The following is a 26,115-nucleotide window of genomic DNA, read 5'->3' as shown; positions in this document are numbered from 1 at the left end:
CAATAAAAATAATATAACATATTTAAAAATGTTATTCAGTAATTAATTATATATTTATTTTCTCTTTGCTTTAGGTATACTTTTATCATTTTTTATACAATACTATTTTTCTCTTCTCATTTTCTATTCAACCAAATAAAGAAGAGAGAGAAGAAAACAACTACTTCTCTTATGTTTCTCATCTTTTTTATCATACCGAACAATATCAAATTTTACTCTAATTCTCATATCTTTCATTCTCTTTCTCGTATATTTCTCTCTTCTCATTTTCTTCTCATCAACCAAAGAAAGCAGTATGCATGAGGAAAAAATGAAACTTGGAGAAGTCCAATTTAACAATTAATTATGAGTGTAATATTTATATACTGACAATACAAAAATTTATACAAAGTCAATAAATTATTTACTGTTTATTTGTATTATTTTTATTTAAAAGTCAATAATAACTAAGAATAAATATTGGATAATATAGTGACAACAAAAAATCTCTTATATATGGTGAGTATATATATATTTTTCTCTTTAATTATTATCAAATATTATATTAAAGCTATCTAAAGTATGCATTTTGTCTCCATTTAGCACACTATTATAACTCTGGGATTTAGTTGACTTTTTATTTTTCCTTTTGAATTGCGTATGTACCAAACTACCAATGTAACTATGTTGCTTCTGCCGTTCTGCGAACAAGGATCCCATAGTTTTTAGCAAAACAAAATGACCTATATTTAGAGCATGTGGGTACAATTTTAGAAAAAAACAGTTTGATGAAATTATCATGCATTCCATAGTTAAAAGAAATAATTACCATCCAAAAATTTAATTTATAGTTTAACTGTTTAAGTCATTACTCATGACTACTTTTTGGAAGAAGGAAAAAAGATGAATGCATCTATAGAAGTTTTATATATTGACAATTATGAGTAGTAAATAATATATTGTTTAAGCCATTATGTTATTTACCATCCATAGTTAATTATGATTGACTATTAAATCTTTTCATTAACAATAATTAAATAAATATTATATATGAATCTTTATACTAACAATAATTAAATATTATAGTTTTTATTGAACCATCTGGTCATATATCTTCTATGTTCATCAATTATAATTTATAATTATAATTTCTATAAAATAAAAAAGTAAAAAAAAATTACAGTAGTTATTATAAAAGAAAACAAAAAAAGTTTTATATTTCTTCATGTCTCCGGCAACCCGAGATCTGCATTTTCACAAAAACTCATAATTACCCCCACTTTATAACAACTTTAACCAGATCCACACTACGTAACTTCAAGGGTATTTATGTCAAATCATTTGAATAGGGAACAATCCCAATCGCGATCTCAAATCAAATCCAGTATTAGTAAGGAGTAACCTTCTCTGCGATTCAAACACCGGAACCTCATTCTCCCCGCGAACTCACTGAGTCAACTCGCTTCCATTATCGAAACCACCTTCGAGCTTCACCAGTTTCACTCTCTTAGCTCAATGAACCAGAATTCCAACGCGAAATCTCTCTCATTCTTACGAAGATCTCAGATCTCTTAGCGTTACCGACTCATCAGAACTCGCTCTTAACTCGGGAATGGCTTCTTCGGAAGCCGATTCCCGTCTGAGTCAACTCGTCGTCCCTGCGCTCGAGAAGATTGTCAAGAACGCTTCGTGGCGAAAGCATGCGAAGCTCGCTCACGAGTGCAAATCTGTTATCGAGAGGCTTACGAATAAGCAGTTACCACCACCGGGTTCGTCTTCTGAGGAACCGGAGAATTCGTTGCCGGGACCGCTCCATGACGGAGGTCCGGTAGAGTACTCTCTCGCTGAATCTGAATCGATTCTTAGTCCTCTCATCAATGCTGCTGGCTCCGGTGTATTGAAGATCGCTGAACCTGCGGTTGACGCGATCCAGAGACTCATCGCTCATGGATATCTCCGCGGTGAGGCGGACCATAGCGGTGGTGCTGCTGAGGCGAAATTGCTGTCGAATCTGATTGAATCGGTGTGTAAGTGTCATGATTTTGGGGATGATGCGACGGAATTGCTTCTGTTGAAGACGCTTTTATCTGCAGTAACTTCGATTTCGTTGCGAATTCATGGTGATTGTTTACTTTTGATTGTGAGAACTTGTTATGATATATATCTGTTGAGTAAAAATGTGGTCAATCAGACGACGGCGAAAGCGTCGTTGATCCAAATGTTGGTTATTGTGTTTAGGAGAATGGAAGCGGATTCATCCACGGTTCCGATTCAGCCTATTGTGGTAGCTGAATTAATGGAACCTGCAGAAAAATCTGATGGGGATAATAACATGACACAGTTTGTGCAAGGGTTTATCACTAGGATTATGCAGGACATTGATGGGGTTTTGAACCCTGTGACCCCGGGTAAGATTTCTTCCTTAGCTGGGCATGATGGTGCATTTGAGACCACCACGGTTGAGACCACGAATCCAACGGATTTGTTGGATTCGACAGATAAGGACATGTTGGATGCCAAGTATTGGGAGATTAGTATGTATAAGACAGCATTGGAGGGAAGGAAAGGAGAGCTAGTGGATGGGGAGATTGTGGAGAAGGATGATGATTTGGAAGTTCAGATTGGAAACAAATTGAGGAGGGATGCTTTTTTGGTGTTTAGGGCACTTTGTAAATTATCCATGAAGACTCCACCTAAGGAGGCTTCTTCTGATCCGCAGTTGATGAAGGGGAAGATTGTGGCTTTGGAATTGTTGAAGATTTTGCTTGAGAATGCTGGAGCTGTGTTCAGGACTAGCGAGAGGTATTTCATCTCACTGGAATTTCTTTCTAGGACTTAATTTAAACGATGACATTTGCATAGATTTGGGAGAAGATATATGTCTTAGTTTAATTTTATTGATAGACAACAAGGTGTAATTTCTTTTCTGCATTGAACATTTTTGTGAAGGTGGTAAACATGGCTGCTACATTGTCTGGTAGTTCTATTTAGTGAATAACCAGTATCACTTTCCTGCATCTATATTATATGGTTTCAGGATATATTGGTTACTAGCTACAACATCAAATAAGTCCTAGTAGAAAATGATTTTAGCCAATCCGTCCATTGAGTAATAGATAGTTATCATGTTGATATTGCATACATGTCATAAAAAAGGTATGTGATCAAACTGTGAATATTTTCACTTGCTTCACAATCATATCATTCCTTAATATCATAATATTTAAATAAGGTGATGGAGTAGAAAATAGTATTTGGTTAATGTGAAATGTTTTGTGTACTTTATGTGTGAAGTGTACTTCTAATGTAGAGGTTGATTTTGTAAAATACTAATCCAATGAAAAACATTTTTGCTTGTGTAAAAATGAATGATTTATATTGTTGTTTGGCAATATCTAGTGTTGTCTCTGAATTTTGTTGTTGAGGATGTTAGAATCCTTTAAGCGGGATATTTTATGGTTTCTACTAAGGTGGAGCATCTTTTTTGGAGTTAATTTTAGACTAGAAAATATTACGTTTTTAGGTACTCAACTACATTTACAGTTTTTTTAATAAAAAAAATACTGTATTTATTTTAGTTGTTTAATATGATCACCAGTTAGGGTGGTGGCTGTTGTATAGTATAACAGTTGAAGAAATTTGTAGTTTGTATGTACATTGTAAAAATGCTTTTTATTGTTAAACATCTTGATCCTTTCTAAATTTGTAAGAATTAGAAACTCAGAGAGAATCTGATTTTTGATATTGTATTGATTAATGATTTCTTGATATAATGAAGAATAGAAGCTAGGCTTCTATTTTAGTAGTGCAACTTCTACTGATGCAGTTATTTTGGCAGTTACAAAAGTGTAACTACCACTAACTATTTTCAACAATAAGCAACTAATTACAATATTGTGGACAGCTAAGCAAAGTGAATATAAACCTTATACAAAAGGAAAATAATAAGAAATAATACGACACATTATTCTAATATTCCCCCCTGAAGCTGTGGGTGTGTTGAAAACCTATCGACCACTTGAAGCAGCTTTCTTATGTCCAGGAACCTTGAGTTAGAGAGTGGCTTGGTCAGGGCATCTGCTATTTGAGCTTCAGATCACACATGCTTAACTTGCAAAAGCTTGGATTGGACTCTATCTCTTACAAAAAACAGGTCCAATTCAATGTGTTTTGTCCTGTGATGCAGAATAGGATTGTGTGCCATGGCCACAATGCTGAGATTGCCACAGAGAACTAGAGGACACTGATGGCAAATTTGAGTTCTGAGAGGAGTGACTCAATCCAAATGAGTTCTTGAGAAGCTAGAGCTAGGCTTCTATATTCAGCCTCAGTACTTGATCTGGAAACAGTGTGTTGCTTTTTAGACCACCAAGTAACTATATTTGGTCCTACAAATAGGCAGACACCTGAGATAGATTTTCTATCATCTGGATCCTTGTAAGTACCTCAGAATCCTTTTTACTACAGTCCAGTGATGTTCCAAGGGATTGGACATATATTGGCACACTTTATTTAGACTGAATGCAAGATCTGTTCTTATAATTGTTGCATACTGAAGTGCTCCTACTATAGATCTGTAGAGTGTGGGATTGTCAAAGGGGTGAGGATCCAGTCTTTGTCAGTTTACAAGAAGAAGACATAGGAGTAGGCAATGGCTTAGCAGAGTCCACATTAGACATAGGTTTGACTTCAATACCAAGAAAGTATTCCATGGATCCTAGCCTTTTTAAGGCAAAAGCATTACTTAATCTTTCAATGAGTTGATTAACTTGGGAAGTAGAGGAACCTATGACAATGATATCATCCACATAAACAAATACATAAAGCCTGAATGTAGATGAAGTGTGAATGAACAATGAGTTGTTACACCTGCTATTGAGGAACCCAAACTGAACCAGAGTGCTTTTAAGCTTCTCAAACCACTATCTTGAGGCCTGTTTTAGGCCATAAAGAGATTTATGAAGTCTGCCCACTTTGAGTCTTGTCACCATTATGAAATCCAACAGGTTGAACCATAAAACTTCTGCATGTAGAATGCCATTTAGGAAAGCATTGTTAATGTCTAGTTGTTCTAGAGGCCAGTGAAATGTTATTGCTAAGGTGAGAAGAATTCTGATAGTGATGGGCTTAACAATAGGGGAGAAGGTCTTTGTATAATCAATATCCTGTTTTTGATGAAAACCCTTAGCCACAAGCCTGACTTTATACTTGTTCACTGTTCCATCAGGGCAGTGTATTCTTCTTCATTAGGCAAATCAACTATGGACCAAGTGCCTAACTTCATTAGGGCAGTGTATTCTTCTTGCATAGCCTGAACCCAAAGAGGATCACTGAGAGCACTTTTGGCAGAGGTTGGCTCACTTTGAACAAGCAGCACTCTAGGTACTCTAGGAACAAATGACTTATCAACTCCACACTTGGATCGAGTCTGCATGGGATGAGTGGACTAAGGAACAAGAGAAACAAAAGGGATGGAAACAGACTCAGAGTTTGATGGTGGTGACTCAATGTGTATTGTTGGTGACTCACTGTTTGATGTTTCTGGCATAATGTCAGGTGAAGAAGGATGTGTTGGTGATAAGGAAGGACACATGGAAACCTGATTAGGTGAAGTTGTTGAAACTGAAAAAGGAGAAGGTGAATGTGGAAAAGGAGTAACAGTGGGACCAAAATCTGTAGAACTGGAATCTTTATTTACAAGAGTAGTGTGAGGATAGAAGTGTGTTATTTGTGGAGGATGAGATATGGGAGAAGACACAGGTTCTGAGTGTGAAACAACTGACTCTTTTGAGGCAAAGGGGAAGACATACTCATTGAACACAACATCTTTTGAAACATATAGCCTGCCATCATGTGAAAGACATTTGTACCCTTTATGGTGAGTGGAATATCCTAGAAAAATACATTCAGAAGACCTGACTTGTAGTTTGTGATTGTTATAGGGTCTTAATAAGGGAAAACAGGCACACCCAAACACTTTAAGAAAAGAATAGTCAGGTTGTACTCCAAACAACATAGAGTGAGGAGAGGACTGGTTTAGGGAAAATGAGGGTAATCTGTTGATAAGAAAAACAGTTGTGGTAAAGGCATATTCCCAATACATAGGCAAGGATGCATGAGTAAGAAGTGCTAAACCAGTCTCTACTATATGCCTATGTTTTCTCTCAACAGTGCCTTGTTGATGGTGACTATGAGGGCATGAAACTCTATGAACAATCCCTAGAGAGGTCCCCCCCCCCAATCACCTTCTATGGCTTTGATTTCTAACTGAAAATGTTTAAAGATAAGAAGTGTATCTAATTTTTTCTTAAGTAGATAGATCCAAGTATGTCTGGTGTGTGCATCCACTATAGACAAGTAATACCTAAACCCTGATTCTGAATAAATTGGAGAAGGTCCCCATAAATCTAAGTATAACAAGTCAAAGGGTTTATCATACACAGTAGTAGATTTTGGAGAATGTAATTTGTGAGCCTTGGCACAACAACAAGCAGTACAAAAATCAAGTGATGTTTTATTAGAGTGTGAAATGTTACATTGTTGCAATACACTTTTTACAGCAACCTCATGGGCATGTCCTAGTCTATAGTGCCAAAGTAAGTAAGAAGACAAAGACTTAGGACTAGGTAAGTTGGAACTATTGGCATACAAAGGTAATGCTGAACTGAAATTACAATGAACTGAAGAAGAAGGTGTAACAAGACTGGAAAAGGCATGGAGTCCCTCTGCAGTGAGAGAACCTTGGAGAAGAACTGGTTTAGTAGCCTGAGATTTAACAAGACAATGGTTAGGATGAAACTCAAAAAAACAATGATTGTCCTTAGCAAATTGAGATATACTAAGCAGATTTTTTGTAATGGTAGGAACAAGTAATAAATTTTGTAAGGACATAGAGACATTAGGATCAAAAGGTGACTTAAAGTAAGCATTGTCACGGTAAGTAATAGAGGCTTTATGGTCGTTACCCATGTAAATGTGATCTGAGGCAAACTGCTCTGTAGGATCAGCAAGTATTGAAGGATCAACTATTAGGTGATTTGTGGCACCTGAATCTGGATACCACACAAATGTTTTGTTGAAATCTTGGACAATATTAGTAACATTCATTGCATAAGGAGGTTGGTGAGTGTAGGAGAACTCTGGTCTAGCAGTAGCTTTAGAATGTGACAAATATTGACTTGAAGAGTGGGGATGATAAGAAATTCTTGGTTGATTGTAGGAATAGAGAGAGTTCCTTGGCCTTGAGTAATGAGAAGGCATTGCATGAGCTGAGATGTGTGGTGCTGGAGGATGACCAAAAGAAGCATATGGATCTGAGGACTAATTTGAGGTATTGTAGTGATGACCATAAGCATAAGGCATTGTGTAGGAAGTATCATAGGGTGCATAGTAACACCAGGTCACATCATGACCATGTTTGTTGCAATAATCACAAAAATATACTGAAGACCTTCCTGATGACCTACCACCACGACACGTCTGCCAAAACATCCCCCTCCACGAGATCCATTATGTATCTGACCTAAAGGACCCTGGAATGAAGGCACTAAGGGAAATCTTGCACGATAAGGAGGATGAGATGGTGGAAAAGAGGCAGTGTTGATCACAGAAGCAGGGGATTGAGTAGGAGAAGGTTCAGTTGTAGCAACATTAGCAGAAAAAGCATTAGATACAGTTTTATGCTTAATTTTCACTAACCTAGATTCAAAAGTTAGAAGAAACTGTTCTAACTCGTTAATAGAAGTAGGATGAGTTTGTTCTTCAATAGTAGTGATGAGAGGATGAAACTCTTCATTGAGTCCATCTAGTACAAAATTAACATGTTCTTCCAAGGTAATTGGAGCTCCAATTGAGGCAAGAGGATCAGTCAACATCTTAATTTTTGAGAAGTAATCAGAAATGCAATTAGATCCTTGTGAAACACTACGAAGTTGTGCCCTAAGTTGTCGACTTCGTGCTTTAGTGTAAGCATTGCAAAAAGAATGCAATTCGTGCCAGAGTTGAAAGGAAGAAGTGCAACCTACCACACGAGGTCTTATTGAATTTGAGATAGAATTCAGAAGCCATGAAAAAACATTCTAATCTTGCTCTTCCCAGCTTAACAACGCAAGATTGATTTGATGTTGAATACGATCTGATTCATGGAGAAATTGTGGTGGAAATTCAGGATTTAAAACAAATCGAAGAACTCGATTTGCTTTGAGAACAACTAGCATGAACTGGCTCCAGGTTAAGTAGTTTTTCTCAGTTAGTTTTGTGATTGGAAGATGGAGAGAAATCATAGGAGAGAGGGCTTGAACCGGTGCAGCAAAAGAAGGATGTAGTGGTGAATCCACGGAAGGAGGATCAATAGTAGCGTTAGCCATGAAAAGCTCTTGATACCATGTAAGAATTAGAAACTCAGAGAAGAGTGAAGATAGAATCTGATTTTTGATATTGTATTGATTTATGATTTCTTGATACAATGAAATATAGAAGCTAGGCTTCTATTTATAGTAGTGCAACTTCTACTGATGCAGTTATTTTGGCAGTTACAAAAGTGTAACTGCCACCAACTATTTTCAACAATAAGCAACTAATTACAATATTCTGGACAGCTAAGCAAACTGAATATACACCTTATACAAAGGGAAAATAATAAGAAATAATACGACACATTATTCTAATAGAATTTTCCCATCCTTTTTGTAGAGCTTATAACCTAGATCCCAATGCAAGCTTCATATGATAAGATCCAAAGTTCCCTGGTGAAAATGTTTGTTCAGTTTGCCCTTTATTTTTCCTTTTTTATAACATAAACGAAGAATCACCATCAGTTTTCACTCTTATGATATTTATGTTGGATGGAACAAAAGGGAATAAAATAGTGTTACATTTTCAGGAGTTTTATCTTTAGGAGAATTATTAAAAGAATATAAGAAGGGGACCATTCTATTCCCCCTACACCGTGTTTGGTTTACAAAAGAAAAGTTAAGGAAATAAAAGTTCAGAAAAGAAAATGAATAGAAAGTACGATGATTTTTTAATTGTTTGATACAATAGAAAATGAAAAGAAAGCGGGGAGAAAATAATATATTCATTATTAAAAATGACATTGACATGGATGCGTCATTTGTTTTTTTGGAATTTTTGGGAATTAGCAATATTTATAGGCGTCGCTAACACAATACAATTTTTAAATGTATAGGGAGTTAGTGACTGAAAAATCCGTCGTTAATCTTCTCTACTTCAGTTTTCCTCCTAATATTGGAGAGGAAACAAAAAGGCATAAGGTATTTTTTGTTTTCTTCCCTTTGTTGAATGCAACCAAACTATGGAAAAGATTCTTTTCCTTCCCCTTTCATTCCTTCACTTTTCAAAGCCCCCAAAATTGTTTCTCTCCCAACTCAGGGAGGAGCCAGTGGAATGGGAGACTTTCTAAATAAAAAATTACTATTTAACCCTTGTAGAGTCATGGACACTTTAGAAGTAACTAGTTTAAAAAGTACAGTATAGGAAATTTGTTTTAAAAGTTTATTTCATTTGACTTTCAAACAAGCGTAAGGCAGTTTCCTTCCCTTTCTTAAAATCCAAACAATTGTAGGGGACTCTCCTTATACTCTCCCTTCCTTTTTCTTTCCGTTCCACTATGTTCTATTTCATTCCACCCCCGGAACCTTCCAAGCATATCATTAGATTAATTGAATTTCAAAAGGATTGAATACCTATGTCATTCTTGAAGTAAAAGTTGTGACTTTTATTTACTCATTGTCTTTTCAATATTATGCTATTCCTGGATTCTGCTGTATGCAAAATTGCTTTTTTTTCTTCCTGTTGTACAATTTGCTGCTGCTTGTGCATTTGGAAACCAACAAAATGCTATTTTTGGAGTTTTACCCAATCTCGAATGCAAGAGTGGGGTGGGGGGGGTAACTTTTTCATTTATAAATTGAGTTATGGAATATGCATAATGGATGTTGGTAGGCTACATTATAATCTCCTTTAAAAAGAAATTATCAAGTAAGGAGGTTGTTTACTTAATGAAACATTACCCCTCCCTTTCCATCCAAAAAACCTTTAAGATAGAGGCAATTTGTGTGCACTGACAAACAATAACAAATGCCTTTTTTCACTAGGTGTTTGGATCAAATGATGCACTTGTGTTTTATCATAAAACAAGTTTTAGATTTATTTATATATATATAAACCTATAACAAAAAAAATTCCAAATAGGTAGATACTCAAATTTATAATCCATATTTATAATCTACTCAAAATTCACATAAATAAACAACTTTAAGTCTTTAACAAATTCAAAATCTAAATTAAAAAACATATATCAATCCAAAAGTATCACTTAACAACCACAAAATATAAATAAATGACATAACTTCACAACTCACTTTATAAAACAAATAAATTTAGAGGTTTAACATTTAACATCAAGGAGTCAAAGTTATCTTATATGAATATTATATTTTTCTACCAAATCCTATCTTCAGACAATACTTCAAGATTACACAAATGTCACTGAGATTACACACGAATGTTAGGAACCAAAATGTGTAATCTAAGTATGCTTTGGAAACATGTGCCTTGAAGTGTTGAAGAAGAGTTGAAAAGATGGGTCACCTTGTAATGAGTTTTTAAGTTTTTTAAAAAAAAAAATATATGTGTATAAACCAACCGGTTTAGTAAAATACCGGCCGGTTCACCGGTTTTGACCGGTTTTGATACTTGGCCGATTCAACACCTGTACCGTACCGGTTAGGGGGCCGGTTCACCGGTTTTTCGGTTGAACCGGCCGGTACGGTACGGTTTTTATAACTATGGATTTAACACAATCATATTGTTATTTTTTCCCCAATCTCTGATTGCGCATAGGAAGTTAAGCATACTTAATTTCCTAGGTATTTGGGATTAGTGGATTTATGCATATAGTAATTAATTTGTAATTATTTACAACTGTGTTGTGTTTCCCCCACCTGAAACAATATATGCTCTGTGCAGCTTGGTTTTTAAACCCACAGCATCTTAAGCATCATTCTGAGGTATTACCATGACCATGCAGGTCATGTGCTGTAGTAAGAATCTATTTCTAGGTATGAGTAAAAACAATTGAACAATTGAATGAATGCATACAACTAAATTTTCAATCTTCCATTATTTCTGAATTAACTGGTTTATCAGGAGTTAGCGGAGTAACTAATTAAATCATATAAATCTGCTGTGTATGAATTGCATATTCTTCATCTTCTGCAATGTTATTATTTGAGTTTTCTTGGACTATTACTGTATAGTGGTTTTATTCCTTATTTGTTTAGTGTCTTGAATTTCATATGGAACCTTCTTTTTTGAGTTCAAAATATTCTGAAGTTACTACTGATGGTTCTTTCTTCTCTTTTTTATATAAGGAGTTAGTGTCTCTTGGTTTTCCTTCCAATGCACTCTTGGCACTATTCTTTCTTCTTTTTTTTTATATAACTTTCCTGGATGCTAAAGACCAAAGAATACTACTGATGGTTCTATTTGGTTGTGATTAAGCAGGTTTTTAGGTGCCATCAAGCAGTACTTATGTTTATCATTGTTGAAGAACAGTGCTTCTACTCTTTTGATCGTTTTTCAGCTATCTTGCTCCATCTTCATCAGTCTGGTATCAAGATTTAGAGCTGGGCTGAAAGCAGAAATTGGAGTTTTTTTCCCTATGATTGTTCTCAGGGTCCTAGAAAATGTTTCTCAACCAAATTTTCAGCAAAAGATGATTGTTCTTCGATTTCTAGACAAGCTTTGTTTTGATTCACAGATATTGGTTGACATATTTATCAACTATGACTGCGATGTCAATTCACCAAACATATTTGAGAGGTGTACTATCCTTTATTTTATTTTTTAGCATATAATTTATTTGATTTACATTTTGATTAATGAATAATATGTTAATTTAATCGTTAGAGTATGGATATCCAGTTTGATAGCATTTCTGTAGTCTTAGATTGCTTTCATACAAGATCCATTCTGGTGTGGATGTCTTGATTGTCATTCCGTATACTTCATTTTATTTCTAATTGTTGGATTCCTCCTAGGATGGTCAATGGACTTCTTAAAACTGCTCAAGGTGTCCCTCCTGGTGTAACAACCACACTTTTGCCACCTCAAGAAACAATACTTAAACTTGAAGCCATGAAAAGCTTGGTTGCTGTTTTAAAATCAATGGGAGACTGGATGAACAAACAGTTGCGTATTCCAGATCCTAATTCAGCCAAGAAAGTTGAATCAGCTGATAACAGCGCTGAAGCTGGAGGTTTACCCATGGTAAATGGGAACGTGGAAGAGCAAATTGAAGGATCAGACTCTCATGCTGAAATCACCAATGATGCCTCTGATGTTTCAAACATCGAGCAACGCCGGGCTTATAAACTGGAACTTCAGGTAAATCTGAGAACCACATGTATCTTTGTCTAGATTTAGTCATTTATTACTGAAGCTAATGCAATTTAATGGCAGGAAGGTATATCACTTTTTAATAAGAAGCCTAAGAAAGGAATCGAGTTCCTCATCAATGCCAACAAAGTGGGCGATTCACCAGAGGATATAGCTGCTTTTCTTAAAGATGCATCTGGGTTGAACAAAACATTGATTGGTGATTATCTGGGAGAAAGGGAAGAGTTATCCTTGAAGGTAATGCATGCCTATGTGGATTCCTTTAACTTTCAAGGGATGGAGTTTGACGAGGCGATCAGGGTCTTTCTTCAAGGTTTTAGATTGCCTGGCGAGGCACAGAAAATTGATCGGATCATGGAAAAATTTGCTGAACGTTACTGCAAATGTAATCCTAAGGCATTTTCTAGTGCTGACACAGCATATGTCCTTGCATATTCTGTGATAATGCTAAACACGGATGCTCACAATCCTATGGTGAAGAACAAGGTTAGCTCGGATAATTCTCCAAATTGTTGTACAAATAACTATGGTAGATATGATGGCTTATTTTCTTTTGGTTGTTGAATTATGCAGATGTCTGCTGATGATTTCATAAGAAACAATCGTGGCATTGATGACGGAAAAGATCTACCAGATGAGTACTTGAGGTCCCTGTTTGAGAGAATATCTAGAAATGAGATCAAAATGAAAGAAAATGATATGCCTCCCCAACAAAGACAGTCTGTGAACCCTAATAGACTATTAGGCTTGGATAGTATATTGAATATCGTGATCCGGAAGCGTGGGGAAGATATGGAGACGAGTGATGACCTCATCCGCCATATGCAAGAACAGTTCAAAGAAAAAGCTCGCAAATCCGAGTATGTTCACCCATATTATCCTTCACAAAACTGATTTTTTGTCTTCCAAATTTTTTTCTCTAGTCACACACAACATTAACCTGGGGCTGTTTTTGGCATGAAGAACCTTATTTGGGATCTGTTCATTGAACTTCAGGTTTTTACTAGTATTTATCTGCTTTTTAAATGATTTGCGTCTGAAGTGCGGTGCATCAATCTTTATTGTTCACAATAGTGCATCCCCCTTTTTCATCAGTCTTTTAATGTTAGTTAGATCACTTATTTGGAATTTTGAAGTTGACCGTTTCTTCTTTTCGTAGATGTTTATTCTTTTTTTATTCCAGTTCCTTTCATGTAGATTTTTCTTGATATGTATTTATTTGCAATTTGTAGGTCAGTCTATTATGCTGCAATGGATGTTGTAATCCTCAGATTCATGATTGAGGTGTGCTGGGCACCGATGTTAGCTGCTTTCAGTGTTCCTCTTGATCAAAGTGATGATGAAGTAGTAATATCTCTTTGTCTTGAAGGCTTCCGCTATGCTATTCATGTCACTTCCGTAATGTCCATGAAGACTCACAGAGATGTTTTTGTGACTTCATTAGCAAAGTTTACCTCACTGCATTCTCCTGCTGATATTAAGCAGAAAAACATAGATGCAATAAAGGTTGGTGAAATTAATTCCTCTTCTAGCATTATTTTAATATGCTTAAGTCATTGATTAGCAATTCTCGTTGTTTTATGTACTTCCTACTCATAATCAGGGTTGTTAAAATTGTGATCTTCCTGTTAAGTTAACATGATCTTATGTCTTTTGTGGGAGCTTCAATCCTAATTAGACACCAACATGGTTTGATGAGATTGTAGTTGGATAATTGAGCATGCTTGGTGTCATCATCGAGACTGGCCAATTTTTTCAATCTGGTCTAGCCACCATTTAAGTTGAGGCAGAGCAACCCATTTTTAAGAAGGAAAAAAAGAAAAGTCCAACCAAATCCATTTGACCCCCTCATAAACATCCTATTGAACATCATTCTCTCACCTCAATACCAATGTGATGAATTGTGCCTGGTGTGACTTTAATTTGTGGGTGGTTTAACTGGCATTTGTCTGAGCGGCTGGGGTTGACTTTCACTGATAACTGATCTGTATTGTGGGCCTCATGACTCCTCCAATCTGTTTCTATTCTGGGTGGGTGTTGCTCTGGTCACCATTTGTGTGCTTAGTGTATTCTGTCAGCGCCAGTGCTGGTGTGTTCTTTTATCTAACATGAGCTAGGATGGTAGTGGGCTCGACTAGTGTTAATGCAGCTGGTGATGAAATTGTATGCATACCCCTACATATATAGGTGACACACATACATATACATGTTCATTTTTATCTTCCCCTGCCTAGGCAGGATCTCAATCTTGACAACCTAAGTGCCCCCTTTCAAAATGTACATTTTCTTTAGTTATTGCCATTTCAAGTCCACACCCACTCTTTTTTTAATGAACGTTTCTATCCTTTTTTCACTGTATCCCAATTTTTACCCTATCTAAAGCTACACTCTCTAATAGTTCGTTCATCATATATACACGCACCAATCAATCAAAATACAAGAAAGTGTTGGCCTTCGCTTTTGCTGCAAAATGTAACAATTACCATATTAATTGAGTTCTTGCAGAGTTTTGCTACATGTACTGAAAATCATTCTAGGAATGACATCTTAAGACATTCTAGTCATTATATGTTGGATCTTTTCGGTTTGTGGTGATGTACTTGTACTCCTGATACCTAAGCCCAGTGTAAGCTTGTTGATAGCTTGATATAACTTCTAACTTGACATCTTTATTGTTGACAGGCAATAGTTACTATAGCTGATGAGGATGGAAATTACTTACAAGAAGCTTGGGAGCATATCTTGACTTGTGTTTCCCGGTTTGAGCACTTACATCTTCTTGGAGAGGGAGCTCCACCAGATGCCACATTCTTTGCCTTTCCTCAGAATGATTCAGAAAAAGCAAAGCCGGCAAAATCAACCATTCTTCCTGTGTTGAAGAAGAAGGGACCTGGGAGGATGCAGTATGCAGCTGCCACATTGATGCGTGGTTCATATGATAGTGCTGGAATTGGCGGTAATGTTTCTGGAGCAGTCACATCGGAACAGGTGAACAATCTCGTTTCTAATTTGAATATGTTGGAACAAGTTGGAAGCTCGGAAATGAATCGCATATTCACTCGGAGTCAGAAGTTAAACAGTGAGGCGATAATTGATTTTGTTAAGGCTCTATGTAAGGTCTCAATTGAGGAACTGAGATCTCCTTCTGATCCACGGGTTTTCAGCCTTACAAAGATGGTTGAGATTGCGTATGTATTACTCGCCGACAACTTATTGCATTCAACCTTTTTGTCTTCCTTTGAAATTTTATTATTTTCTTGTCACTCATGGTTGGGTTTTTAGCAAAAAAACAACAGACCAAATGGCACTTGATGCCCTGATCTTGCAGGGCATTGCAGTATTCTTTCTTTTTTGTTTATAAGCTGGGAATTTTTCCAGTTATCTTCTATTTGGCTGTTTAATTTTTTTTGGCTTTTTACATTTAACTCTGAGGTTTTGATGGTAAATAAAGCAATTGACGCAGTGCTTAATTTAATTGATGAGAAAAACATTACAAGTGCTCCTTCCAATTCTGGTAAACATCATTGTGGGGGGGGTTGCATGTGAAGAGGTCACTTGTTACTTTTTTTGGGTGAATGATTACGTCTTTCCTTTGACTATAAGGTTTAGATGGTAAATAAAGCAATTGACAGAGTGCTTAGTTTAATTAAAGAGAGAAACATTACAAGTGCCCCCAAAGGTCAAGGTCGGAAGGTGCAAATCCAATTTATTTGAAAAAGAAAAGTTGGGGCAGAGCACCATATGCCTTATTTTTCTTGATTGAGTAATATTTATATGCTGCTGTCTAAATTATATTCTTTGACATGATTATTGTGTAACAGGCACTATAATATGAACCGTATCAGGCTTGTTTGGTCAAGCATCTGGCATGTTCTCTCTGATTTCTTTGTAACCATTGGCTGTTCTGCAAACCTTTCAATTGCAATTTTTGCAATGGATTCCTTACGTCAGTTGTCAATGAAATTTCTAGAGCGGGAAGAGTTGGCTAATTATAATTTTCAAAATGAATTTATGAAGCCTTTTGTCATTGTTATGCGGAAGAGTAGTGCTGTAGAAATTAGAGAGCTAATTATCAGATGTGTCTCTCAAATGGTTTTATCTCGTGTCAACAATGTGAAATCCGGATGGAAGAGCATGTTCATGGTAGAGCTTATCAACTTTTGTTGTCCATGCAGCTTCAATTAACATCAAATGTTTTATTTAGTTTTTTTTTTGTCCACTTATTGCTTGTTGACTTGGTTTCAGGTATTCACAACAGCAGCTTATGATGACCACAAAAATATTGTTCTCTTGGCTTTTGAAATTATTGAGAAAATTATTCGAGATTACTTTCCATACATCACTGAGACTGAAACCACCACCTTCACAGACTGTGTGAATTGTCTAATTGCTTTCACCAATAGTAGATTCAACAAAGAGATTAGCCTAAATGCCGTTGCTTTTCTTCAGTTCTGTGCAACAAAACTAGCGCAAGGAGACCTTGGCTCATCATCAAGGAATAAAGATAAGGAAGTTTCAGAGGGGAAACAAGATAATGGAGAGGGGACTGACAAGGATGATCATCTCTATTTCTGGTTTCCTTTATTGGCTGGTGAGGATGTTATGTCAAGTTTGTTTAGTCATGAAGATTAGGGGAAAAGTAGTTAATTTATGTTGCTAAACTTGGTCAAATGATTAATACATCATGGTGCCATCTTGTTTCATGTTAAGAATTAGAATCTTGACTTGTTTCAGATTTTCTTATTGAATTTCTCTTTTGTGCAGGTTTGTCTGAGCTTAGCTTTGATCCCAGACCTGAGATTAGGAACAATGCCTTGGAAGTCCTGTTCAAAACTTTACGCAACCATGGTCATCTCTTTTCACTGCCTTTATGGGAGAGAGTATTTGAGTCAGTCCTTTTTCCAATATTTGATTATGTTCGACATGGTATTGATCCCTCAGGAAGTAGTTCGCCGGTTAATGAAGTAGTGGTTGATGGTGAGCTTGATCAAGATGCTTGGCTTTATGAGACATGCACATTGGCCCTCCAATTGGTTGTAGATCTTTTTGTCAACTTTTACGACACTGTCAATCCACTTTTAAGAAAGGTACTGATGCTCCTGGTAAGCTTTATAAAGCGTCCTCATCAAAACCTTGCTGGCATTGGTATTGCTGCATTTGTTCGTTTGATGAGTAATGCTGGGGAGCTATTTTCTGATGAAAAGTGGTTAGAAGTGGTTTTGTCACTAAAAGAAGCAGCAAATGCAACACTCCCGAACTTTTCTTTCCTTGAAAGTGAAGACTTTGTGGCTAGAAATCATGAACATGCTTCAACAGCTGAAGATGACAGAGATGTTGCAGAGTCTGACTCACCAGATAATTTAGCAAGTTTGAGGGCTCGCCACCTTTATGCATATTTATCAGATGCTAAATGCCGAGCTTCTGTTCAGCTTTTATTGGTTCAGGTAAATTCATGTTGTGTTCCTCCAAAAAAATATTAAATGCCTTATACAAAGTAATATAAAGGAGAGTCCAAAAGTTGTAGTTCAACTGGCATTTAGTCTAGCAAGGAAGGCAAGGATTGTTTGATCTCAGGGTTGAATCCTCCCCCTCTTAGACTACTTTAACATAGCTTTTCCTGTTTCACGTCAGGTCATAGACCTCCTCTGTAACAAAAGAAAAGAAGGAAGCCATTGCAAATGTTTTGCATAAAATGATTAAGACTCTAAGTTATTTTAATGGAAAATTGATAAAGACCAATTGTCATTGATGTTACCACTAATTATAAATACCTTAGCCCTACCAAAGTTGTGTAGTTTTAGAAATATGCACCAACTGAGAGGGAGTGGATCTTTCCATTCAGCACTGCATTTCAATACAATATGCATATTATGTGTACTGACAATTGTTGTTATGTGTGCCAACCATAATAGAAGCGTGTGGTTTTTGACAAAATGATGTTAACTCTTCCTGAAATTGGCAGGCGGTGATGGAAATCTATGACTTATATCGATCTCAACTTTCTGCAAAAACCATGTTAGTCCTGTTTGATGCTTTGCATGACGTAGCATTACATGCTCACAGGATCAACAGCAATACTATATTGCGTTCAAAGCTACAAGAGTTTGGATCTATGACCCAAATGCAAGATCCTCCACTACTACGCCTTGAGAATGACACGTACCAAACATGCCTTACATTTTTACAGAACCTTGTTGCGGACCAGCCTCCTAATTATGAGGAGGCTGAGGTTGAATCTCATCTTGTTCGGCTTTGTCAGGAAATTTTGGAGTTTTATATTGAAGTTGCAGGTTTAGGACCAATATCTGAATCTTCTCATGGTCGGCAACCACGTTGGCTAATTCCTTTAGGCTCTGGGAAGCGGAGAGAATTGGCTGCACGTTCCCCTCTTGTTGTGGCTACTCTTCAGGCTATTTGTACTTTGGGAGAGATTTCTTTTGAGAAGAACCTGTCTCATTTTTTCCCTCTTCTTTCGAGCTTGGTAAGTTGCGAACATGGATCAAATGAAGTCCAGGTTGCTCTCAGTGATATGCTTAGCTTATCAATTGGTCCTGTTTTCCTACAGTCATGTTGATTATTTGGGTGAGATCAACCCTGCAGTTTGAGATATAGGATATTTTTCCTTTAAATCTTTTTGTTCATAATTTCCTCAGCCCTCAATTGCCTTGGATTACTTGTCAATAATAGTTTGACAACGTACAAAAGTGGTGATTTTGTGTTGATCACACCTTCCAAGTTCTGTATTTTAGAAGCCTAGATTTTACGGTCAGAATTGCTATGATTTACCAAGAGGCTTGATGTTGTATGCTTATCTTTACTCACTTTTAAAAATGATTAGTTTTGCTGCACTATCTCAGGATTTTCTTGTTATGTGTTGATTAATATTCTAGTTGTAAATTTGATTCATAGTTTGGGATGATGTCTGTTATGAGAATTTGGTTCAAATTCAAAAGATTTTGATTTTGCTACAGATGATTAAGATAAATGTCATGCTTGAAGTGTAAGAAGAGGGATCTGGTTTTGGAATACAATAATTTGTACAATTGACATAAAATGATTGAGTTCAGATCAATGATGTAAAAACCATACAGTACCGGCCGGTTCAACTGATGAATCGGACCCCTAACCGGTACGGTACAGATGTTGAACCGGCCAAGTATCAAAATTGTCAAAACCGGTCAAAACCGGTGAACCGGCCGATATTTGATTAAACCGGCTGGTTTATACACATTTTTTTTTGAAAAAAAAAACTTAAAAACTTATTACACGGTGACCCATCTTTCCAACACATCAAGGCACATGTTTCCAAGGAATACTTAGATTACACATTTTGGTTTCCTAACATTTGTGTGTAATCTCATTGACATTTCTTAATCTCAGAGTACTGTCTGAATATAGGATTTGGTAAAAAAATATAATATCGATATGAGACAACTTTGACTCATTGGTGTTAAATGTTAAAACTCCAAATTTATTTGTTTTGTAGAGTGAGTTGTGAACTTGTGTCATTTATTTATATTTTGCGGTTGTTAAGTGATACTTTTGGATTGATATATGTTTTGTAATTTAGACTTTGAATTTGTTAAAGACTTAAAGTTGTTTCTTTATGTGAATTTTGAGTAGATTATGAATATGGATTATAAATTTGAGTATCTACCTATTTGAAATTTTTTTGTTATACGTTTGTATATTATATAAATATAAGTAGATATGTCCGGTTTAACCGGCATGCGGTTTAATTACTGAACCACGGTTGAACCACTGTACCACTATACTAGTACCATGACTGATTTGATAATCGGTACAGTTTTAACAACACCGGTTTGTGTAATTTCACTAAAACTCAGGGGGTGTCAATATAATTTACTCTAAAAAAACTATTGTATAATTCTTTTATGACTGCTAGCTAGACCCAAAACTTGATGGAAGCACAATTCTGTGGTAATATATATATATATATATATATATATTACTTTATGTATTTTTTCATTATTATTTGATCACAAAATATAAAATTAATATATATTTAATTTATAATTTATTTTTCTGATCAATGAAATAAATAATATATAGTGGTATAAAGTATAAACTTTGGAATAACTGATTTGGTTCCAAAGGAAATAATGGAACACAAGTTCCCAGTAAGATGGGTGTCTGCCACCAAGGGAAATTGTAAACTGTTTTGTTTTGTCAATTGTCATTGATCCAGTTGCAGTCCTTTGAAGACCACCACAAGTAGAGAACGTAATAGTTATAGCCCTGTGAAAATTAAATTTACACGCACTTTGTGTAAGGTATTTTTTATGACTTTTCAACCACTCAAATTCACAAAGAATGAGTCACTCTAAATCAATAATTTTTTTGCTGGTGAATGTGATTTAACAAACAGAATTACAAGATCTTCTGATGGAAGACAAAAAAGAGAGACTCGTAAAAAACATGAAGATCCCAAGTTTTGTCTCAGAAAGGGTTATCCTTATGTAAACAAACAATCTCGAGAATAACAATAATGTGTTAGTATAGTGTTAGTATAATGGTGTAAGACTGTTAGATCTCCAAAAGGTCACAAAATTGATTATTGGGAGTGACACTTGTTGAGAAGGACAGTCACCTACTACGAAAGAGATTATTAATTCCTTAACCAAAACGGCTCGTTATAAAGCAACACATCTCAATACCTCATACAAATATCAGCCCAATAAGGAAACAACTTCCTTTTATTTTCACTGCTCCTATCAATCACCAAAATTCTTAGTCTCTCTCTCTCAATCATGTTGCATTCTTTCACTACTTGCTTCACCTTTCTTTATAGGAAGGTTAAACTCCTCTTCAACCAGAAAAGAAAAAGACCCAACAACAGATTCTCTTCCACTCTTGAATTTTCCTCAACCTCTTCATTCCTTCACATGAAGGTGAGTACCCAGTTGAAGCAAGTTTTCAAGCTTATTGACACAAATGGTGATGGAAAAATATCAACCACTGAGCTGAGTGAAATGCTTACATGCTTAGGAGGATACAACAAGTGCATGGCTGCAAAAGAAGCTGAAAAAATGGTAAAAGTTTTGGACTTCAATGGAGATGGGTTTGTAGACTTGGATGAGTTCATGGTTATCATGAATAATGAAAAAGAAGAAGATAGAAAAGACCAAGATGGTTATCTTATGGATGCTTTTCTTGTTTTTGACACTGATAACAATGGTCTTATCTCACCTAAGGAACTACAAAGAGTTTTGGTTAATCTAGGATTTGATAATTGCAGTGTTAGAGAATGCAAGTTAATGATCAAAGGGGTTGATAAGAATGGAGATGGCTTTGTGGATTTTGAAGAATTTAGATCCATGATGAATATAGGACTAGGAAACTAGTACTTCATTGCATAATTATAATGGGTTTGTTCTCTCTTTTTTTCCAGTATTGTTTTCTTTTTTTTATGTTTACTTCATTAGAAATGTTGTCTATTCATACTCCAAAGGAGTCTCAAATTTGATGAGAGAAGAGATTAAATATCATAATTTCATATTTTGGTTATGATGATTGAATATTTTAGAATGGTGAATTATTGTATATTGATTATATTCTGTGTAGGAGAAAACTTTCCCTACAAACATTTTGTGATGTTAAAGATTCCCTTTGAGAAAACAAATGTGATAGAGGAATCCATATTGTTCTATGATTTCTTAACATTTTCCACTCTTTTCTTGTATTCCTTATGTTATGATCAAGTGGATATACTAATAAAGTGATTTTATATGTCTTAATACCCAATGTTTTAAAAACCAAACTGTTGGGTTGAACAAGCTATACTTTTAGGTCATTATTTGATGAAAATATTGTTGTGCATTAAACACATTATCCATGACCCTTTTAGTTCAAAAACTGGTTGAATCATATAATTCAACTTGATCATATCCTTCACAATTCTATCAATCTGATTGATTTTTAATGATTATGATAATTTTACTCTACAAGTTGACTTTAGCGTAATTGTAAGGTTGTTGCTTAGTAAACATGATGTCATATTCAAATCATGGACTCTCTTGTAGGAATCAAGATCCTCTCTAGTACTGAACGCTCTTATACTGGAATGTAAAAATAATATAATTTTACATAATTTTGAATTTAATAAAATATTTAGACCCTTAAAATAAAATTGATGTCATTTGCCAGCATTTCTATCTAGTACTGGACTCTCCAGTATTTCAGAGGATTTGCACTCCTAAGACACCCACTAAATATGAGTTTGTTGCACTTATCTTTTTCTTGTTAATTTTACTGTAATGGTTTGATCAAAACAAATATTAACATGAGCTATGGAAACAATTATCTTTTTATCCACTCCTTAGAAGTGATTGTTATTTGTCAATTTGATAGGGTGTCCTTTTGCCTTGAAAGAGCACAAAAGACCAAAATAGGTACTTTACTTTTAACAAGATGCCAAGGAAACATGGGAGTAAAGTGGAGCCCTATTAATAGCTCTACGGCCAAGAAATGACCTCTAGTTTTTATCAAGGTTGTCTTTTTCTTCTCTTCAGTGAATATGCATTCTTCTATTGTTTGTTGAAAAGTTATTCATTCCATGTAGCAACAAATTTTGGTGTGCCTTGTGTCCAATGTTATGAAACCGGAGCCGGACGTCAAACCGGCAGAGGTCTCGTATTAGGTTTAACCGGCTTAAATGGTTAAACCGTCCGGTCTGACCGGATGATTTCGTACATAATTAATAATTTTTATTTATAAATATATAGTTATATGTAAATGTAAAACTTTATATAATTAATAATTATATATAATTATATTGAAACAATACATCTTTACCTTTTTTTGGACCCTAATAAAACAAAATATTAGAACATTGTCCCATTTTTTATTTTTAAGTGAGCCGTCCGGTTTACTTCCCGGGTTAATCTGGTTTAACCGGGTTTAACACGGTCGGACCGGATTTTCTCCGGTTCAAAGCGGTCAAACTCTCATTCGGTTAAAACAACAAACCAGAGCCGTTTTCAAGTCCGGTCAGTGGTCAGACCGGTCGGACCGTCCGGTCCAGTCCAACCATTTAATCATTGGTCTTATTCAAAGTAAAATTCAACTTTTTTATAGTGATATTCATTGTCTTAGTTAATTATGCGATTGCGTAAAAAAAGGCACACAAATTGATCTATATATTATTGTGTATAATTATCTTCTTAAGTCTTAGACAATCGAACAAACAATTTATTATAATATTTAGGGGTCATTCCAATACAATATATAGATAACTATTTAATTATTGGGAGTATTATGAGGAAATATGGCTTTTAAAAGCTGTTTCAGCCAACAATTACGAGTTTAATACAACCTATGTTGATTTGATATTTTCACGGGGTCATTAGGTTAAACTTAAATTTTATCTGATTATATTAGTTAAAAGAAAATAAAGTATGGAAACTTATCTTCTCAAAGAAATTAAATAGTGCCATCTGCCCATTTTCTTTTTCAATTTTCCCTTTCTAAAATCAGTCTTGCAACAAAGGCTTGTATGCAACTGCAAAAACCATCTTTTTGATTCAAATCAGTCTTGGAAGTGTTTGTTTTTGTCATTTTCTATTTTCATATTTAATAAAATGAGAAAAGTAAAGTACAAACATATTTGTATTATTGCTTTCATTTTATATTTTAGAAATAGAGTGGATTCACTTATTCTAAGAGTAAGTTTAAAAAACTTACTTCATATCTTAGTCATTAATTTTAGGGAAATCTATTAGTTTTAATCTACTCACTAATTCAAATCAGTGGATTTTCCTATAATTCATGGTTAAGATGTAAAGTAAGGTCGACTCCCTTTCATGAAATATGAGCTTCATTTCCAAAAATTTTGAAAATGAAAAAATATCATTTCCAAAATTTTGAATAATGAGACGATGACATTTTATTGGAAATTTGAAGACTTTTTTAATCCAATATTTTGATATTTTGGAAACCTCAATACACATTTATTTATTACTTTTTATTTTCACCACATATTTCTTCATTTCTTTTTTTAACCAAGTTTTCAATGTGCATTAAATACGACTATTTTAGTTAAATTATATCAAATTTTTATATTTTTTAATATTTTTTAAAACTATATACACAACCTTAAACATCAAAATGTCAAAATCAATCGATGAGTTTTTCCCTCGTTCAGGACAACACATCTTCGTAATAGAATTACTTTTTTATCTCTCAAGATAACAACTTTTCTTTAATTCTCTTATAATATTGTTGAAATAGTTCAATAATGGATAAGATATTATATGATTTTAGGATAAAAATTGATTGATGTCTCTTGAAATTAGTGTAACCTTAATTAAATAATACAGCACTTGTATGTTACTAATTTATTTTAATTTTAAATTTTTTTGGAGAGTACTTACAATTGCATAATGCTCGTTATGAATTTTCACAAGCCTGTTAAAGGTTTTTAATATATTGCAAAAATTGGAAAAAAATATCATTTGATTCGCCGATTCTCAACAAAAAAATAAAATAAGCAAAGTTCCATTGTTAATTGATAAATGGGATTGACATAAATTTCATTGAAAAAATATAATTATCAAATATGTAGACATCCTATAAAATCATTGACTTGACAATTTTACATATTAAAATTTAGAATTGAGTTAATTGAAATTGTAATTGTTTAGGGCGAATGATTTTGAAAATGAAAATGCTAATAATAAACATGTTTTGAAGATAAAAACATAGAAATAAAAATTGTTTTTTTAAATGAAAATAAGAAATAGAAAACAATGTGATGATAACATTACTTTACAATTTCATCTACCAACATGATTAGTAGTGTAAGACTCAGATTGCAACTAGGGGGGGTGAATTAGTTGACTAGAAATTATGACCAGTTTTTCTGCAAAATGAAGAGTTAAAGTGCAGCGGATAATATTGCAGAATGAAGAGAGTGCACAAGGATTATACTAGTTCACCTTCTTGTCCACCAAAGGCTACGTCTAGTACTCTTGCAGTACAAGAGATTTTCCACTAAATATTATGAGTTGTAATTACAATATCTCACCCGAGAACTCTATGTACCTTACACACTCACTAATACTTATACCCTTGGAAAACACATTTCCAAGTAACGATATCCCATTTCTATTGACACCCTGTGAAAGAAAGTAATTACAATGAATGAAGAATTTGAATGATGGCTTGGATTGCCTTTACAAGTATGAAATATAATAATACTTACAATTCAATCAACTCTTTTGTATACTTAGTAAATAATGTTCTTTAAGTTTACAAAACTTTGAAACACTTTACTTCAAGCAACTCAGAAAAATAGCTTTGAATGTTTAAGTTGAAGTTGCTAGAAGTGGAGAAAAACTATTTCAGAAAAGTGTAGGAAAGTTGTGAGAAACGTGTGAAAGAGTTATGAAAGAATTGTTCAAAAAAATTGTTTTCATTGTGAGTTCTAAGGCCTTTAAATAGGCTTTCTAATTAGTCATTGTGCCTTTATGAAAGAGTAGGAATTGTTTGGAATGAAGGCATTTCGTTTGGGATGAAAACCCTTAAGTTTCAAATCTGAAAAACTAATGTAACAGCTCTCAGTAACCGATTATAGTAAGTGGGTAATCGGTTACCCAAACGTGACATTTTGAAAAATTACATTGAGTATTCGGATACTCAAACTCTCTGTCCAACAGTGAATGTAAAATTCACTTAGAGTAATCGGTTACTCAAATT

General features: G+C 34.8%; 2 protein-coding genes across 3 annotated transcripts; both read left to right on the top strand.

The window, feature by feature from the left end:
* LOC109362288 (brefeldin A-inhibited guanine nucleotide-exchange protein 2-like) lies at positions 1,306–19,250 on the top strand. 2 transcript variants are annotated; one of them, XR_002109386.1, is made up of 12 exons: positions 1,306–2,781; positions 11,506–11,823; positions 12,042–12,387; positions 12,463–12,885; positions 12,973–13,259; positions 13,632–13,905; positions 15,082–15,587; positions 16,221–16,542; positions 16,645–16,990; positions 17,164–17,843; positions 18,362–19,042; positions 19,084–19,250. XR_002109386.1 is itself a non-coding variant. In XM_019607977.1 (11 exons), exons 1-11 carry the CDS (start codon positions 1,592–1,594, stop codon positions 18,971–18,973), a joined length of 5,304 nt encoding a protein of 1,767 aa, XP_019463522.1. In that variant the 5' UTR covers positions 1,306–1,591; the 3' UTR covers positions 18,974–19,250. The 2 variants fall into 2 exon arrangements, 1 of the variants encoding a protein (XP_019463522.1); XM_019607977.1 differs by having other exon boundaries at positions 18,362–19,250.
* LOC109361737 (calmodulin-like protein 7) lies at positions 21,045–22,222 on the top strand. Its single transcript, XM_019607277.1, has 2 exons — positions 21,045–21,788; positions 21,985–22,222. Exon 1 carries the CDS (start codon positions 21,171–21,173, stop codon positions 21,762–21,764), a length of 594 nt encoding a protein of 197 aa, XP_019462822.1. The 5' UTR covers positions 21,045–21,170; the 3' UTR covers positions 21,765–21,788; positions 21,985–22,222.

This window comes from Lupinus angustifolius, chromosome LG12 (assembly GCF_001865875.1).
Source record: "Lupinus angustifolius cultivar Tanjil chromosome LG12, LupAngTanjil_v1.0, whole genome shotgun sequence".
Taxonomy (NCBI): Eukaryota; Viridiplantae; Streptophyta; class Magnoliopsida; order Fabales; family Fabaceae; genus Lupinus; species Lupinus angustifolius.
The sequence above is the reverse complement of the archived record's forward strand: the minus strand, read 5'-3'. Positions and strand labels throughout refer to the sequence as shown.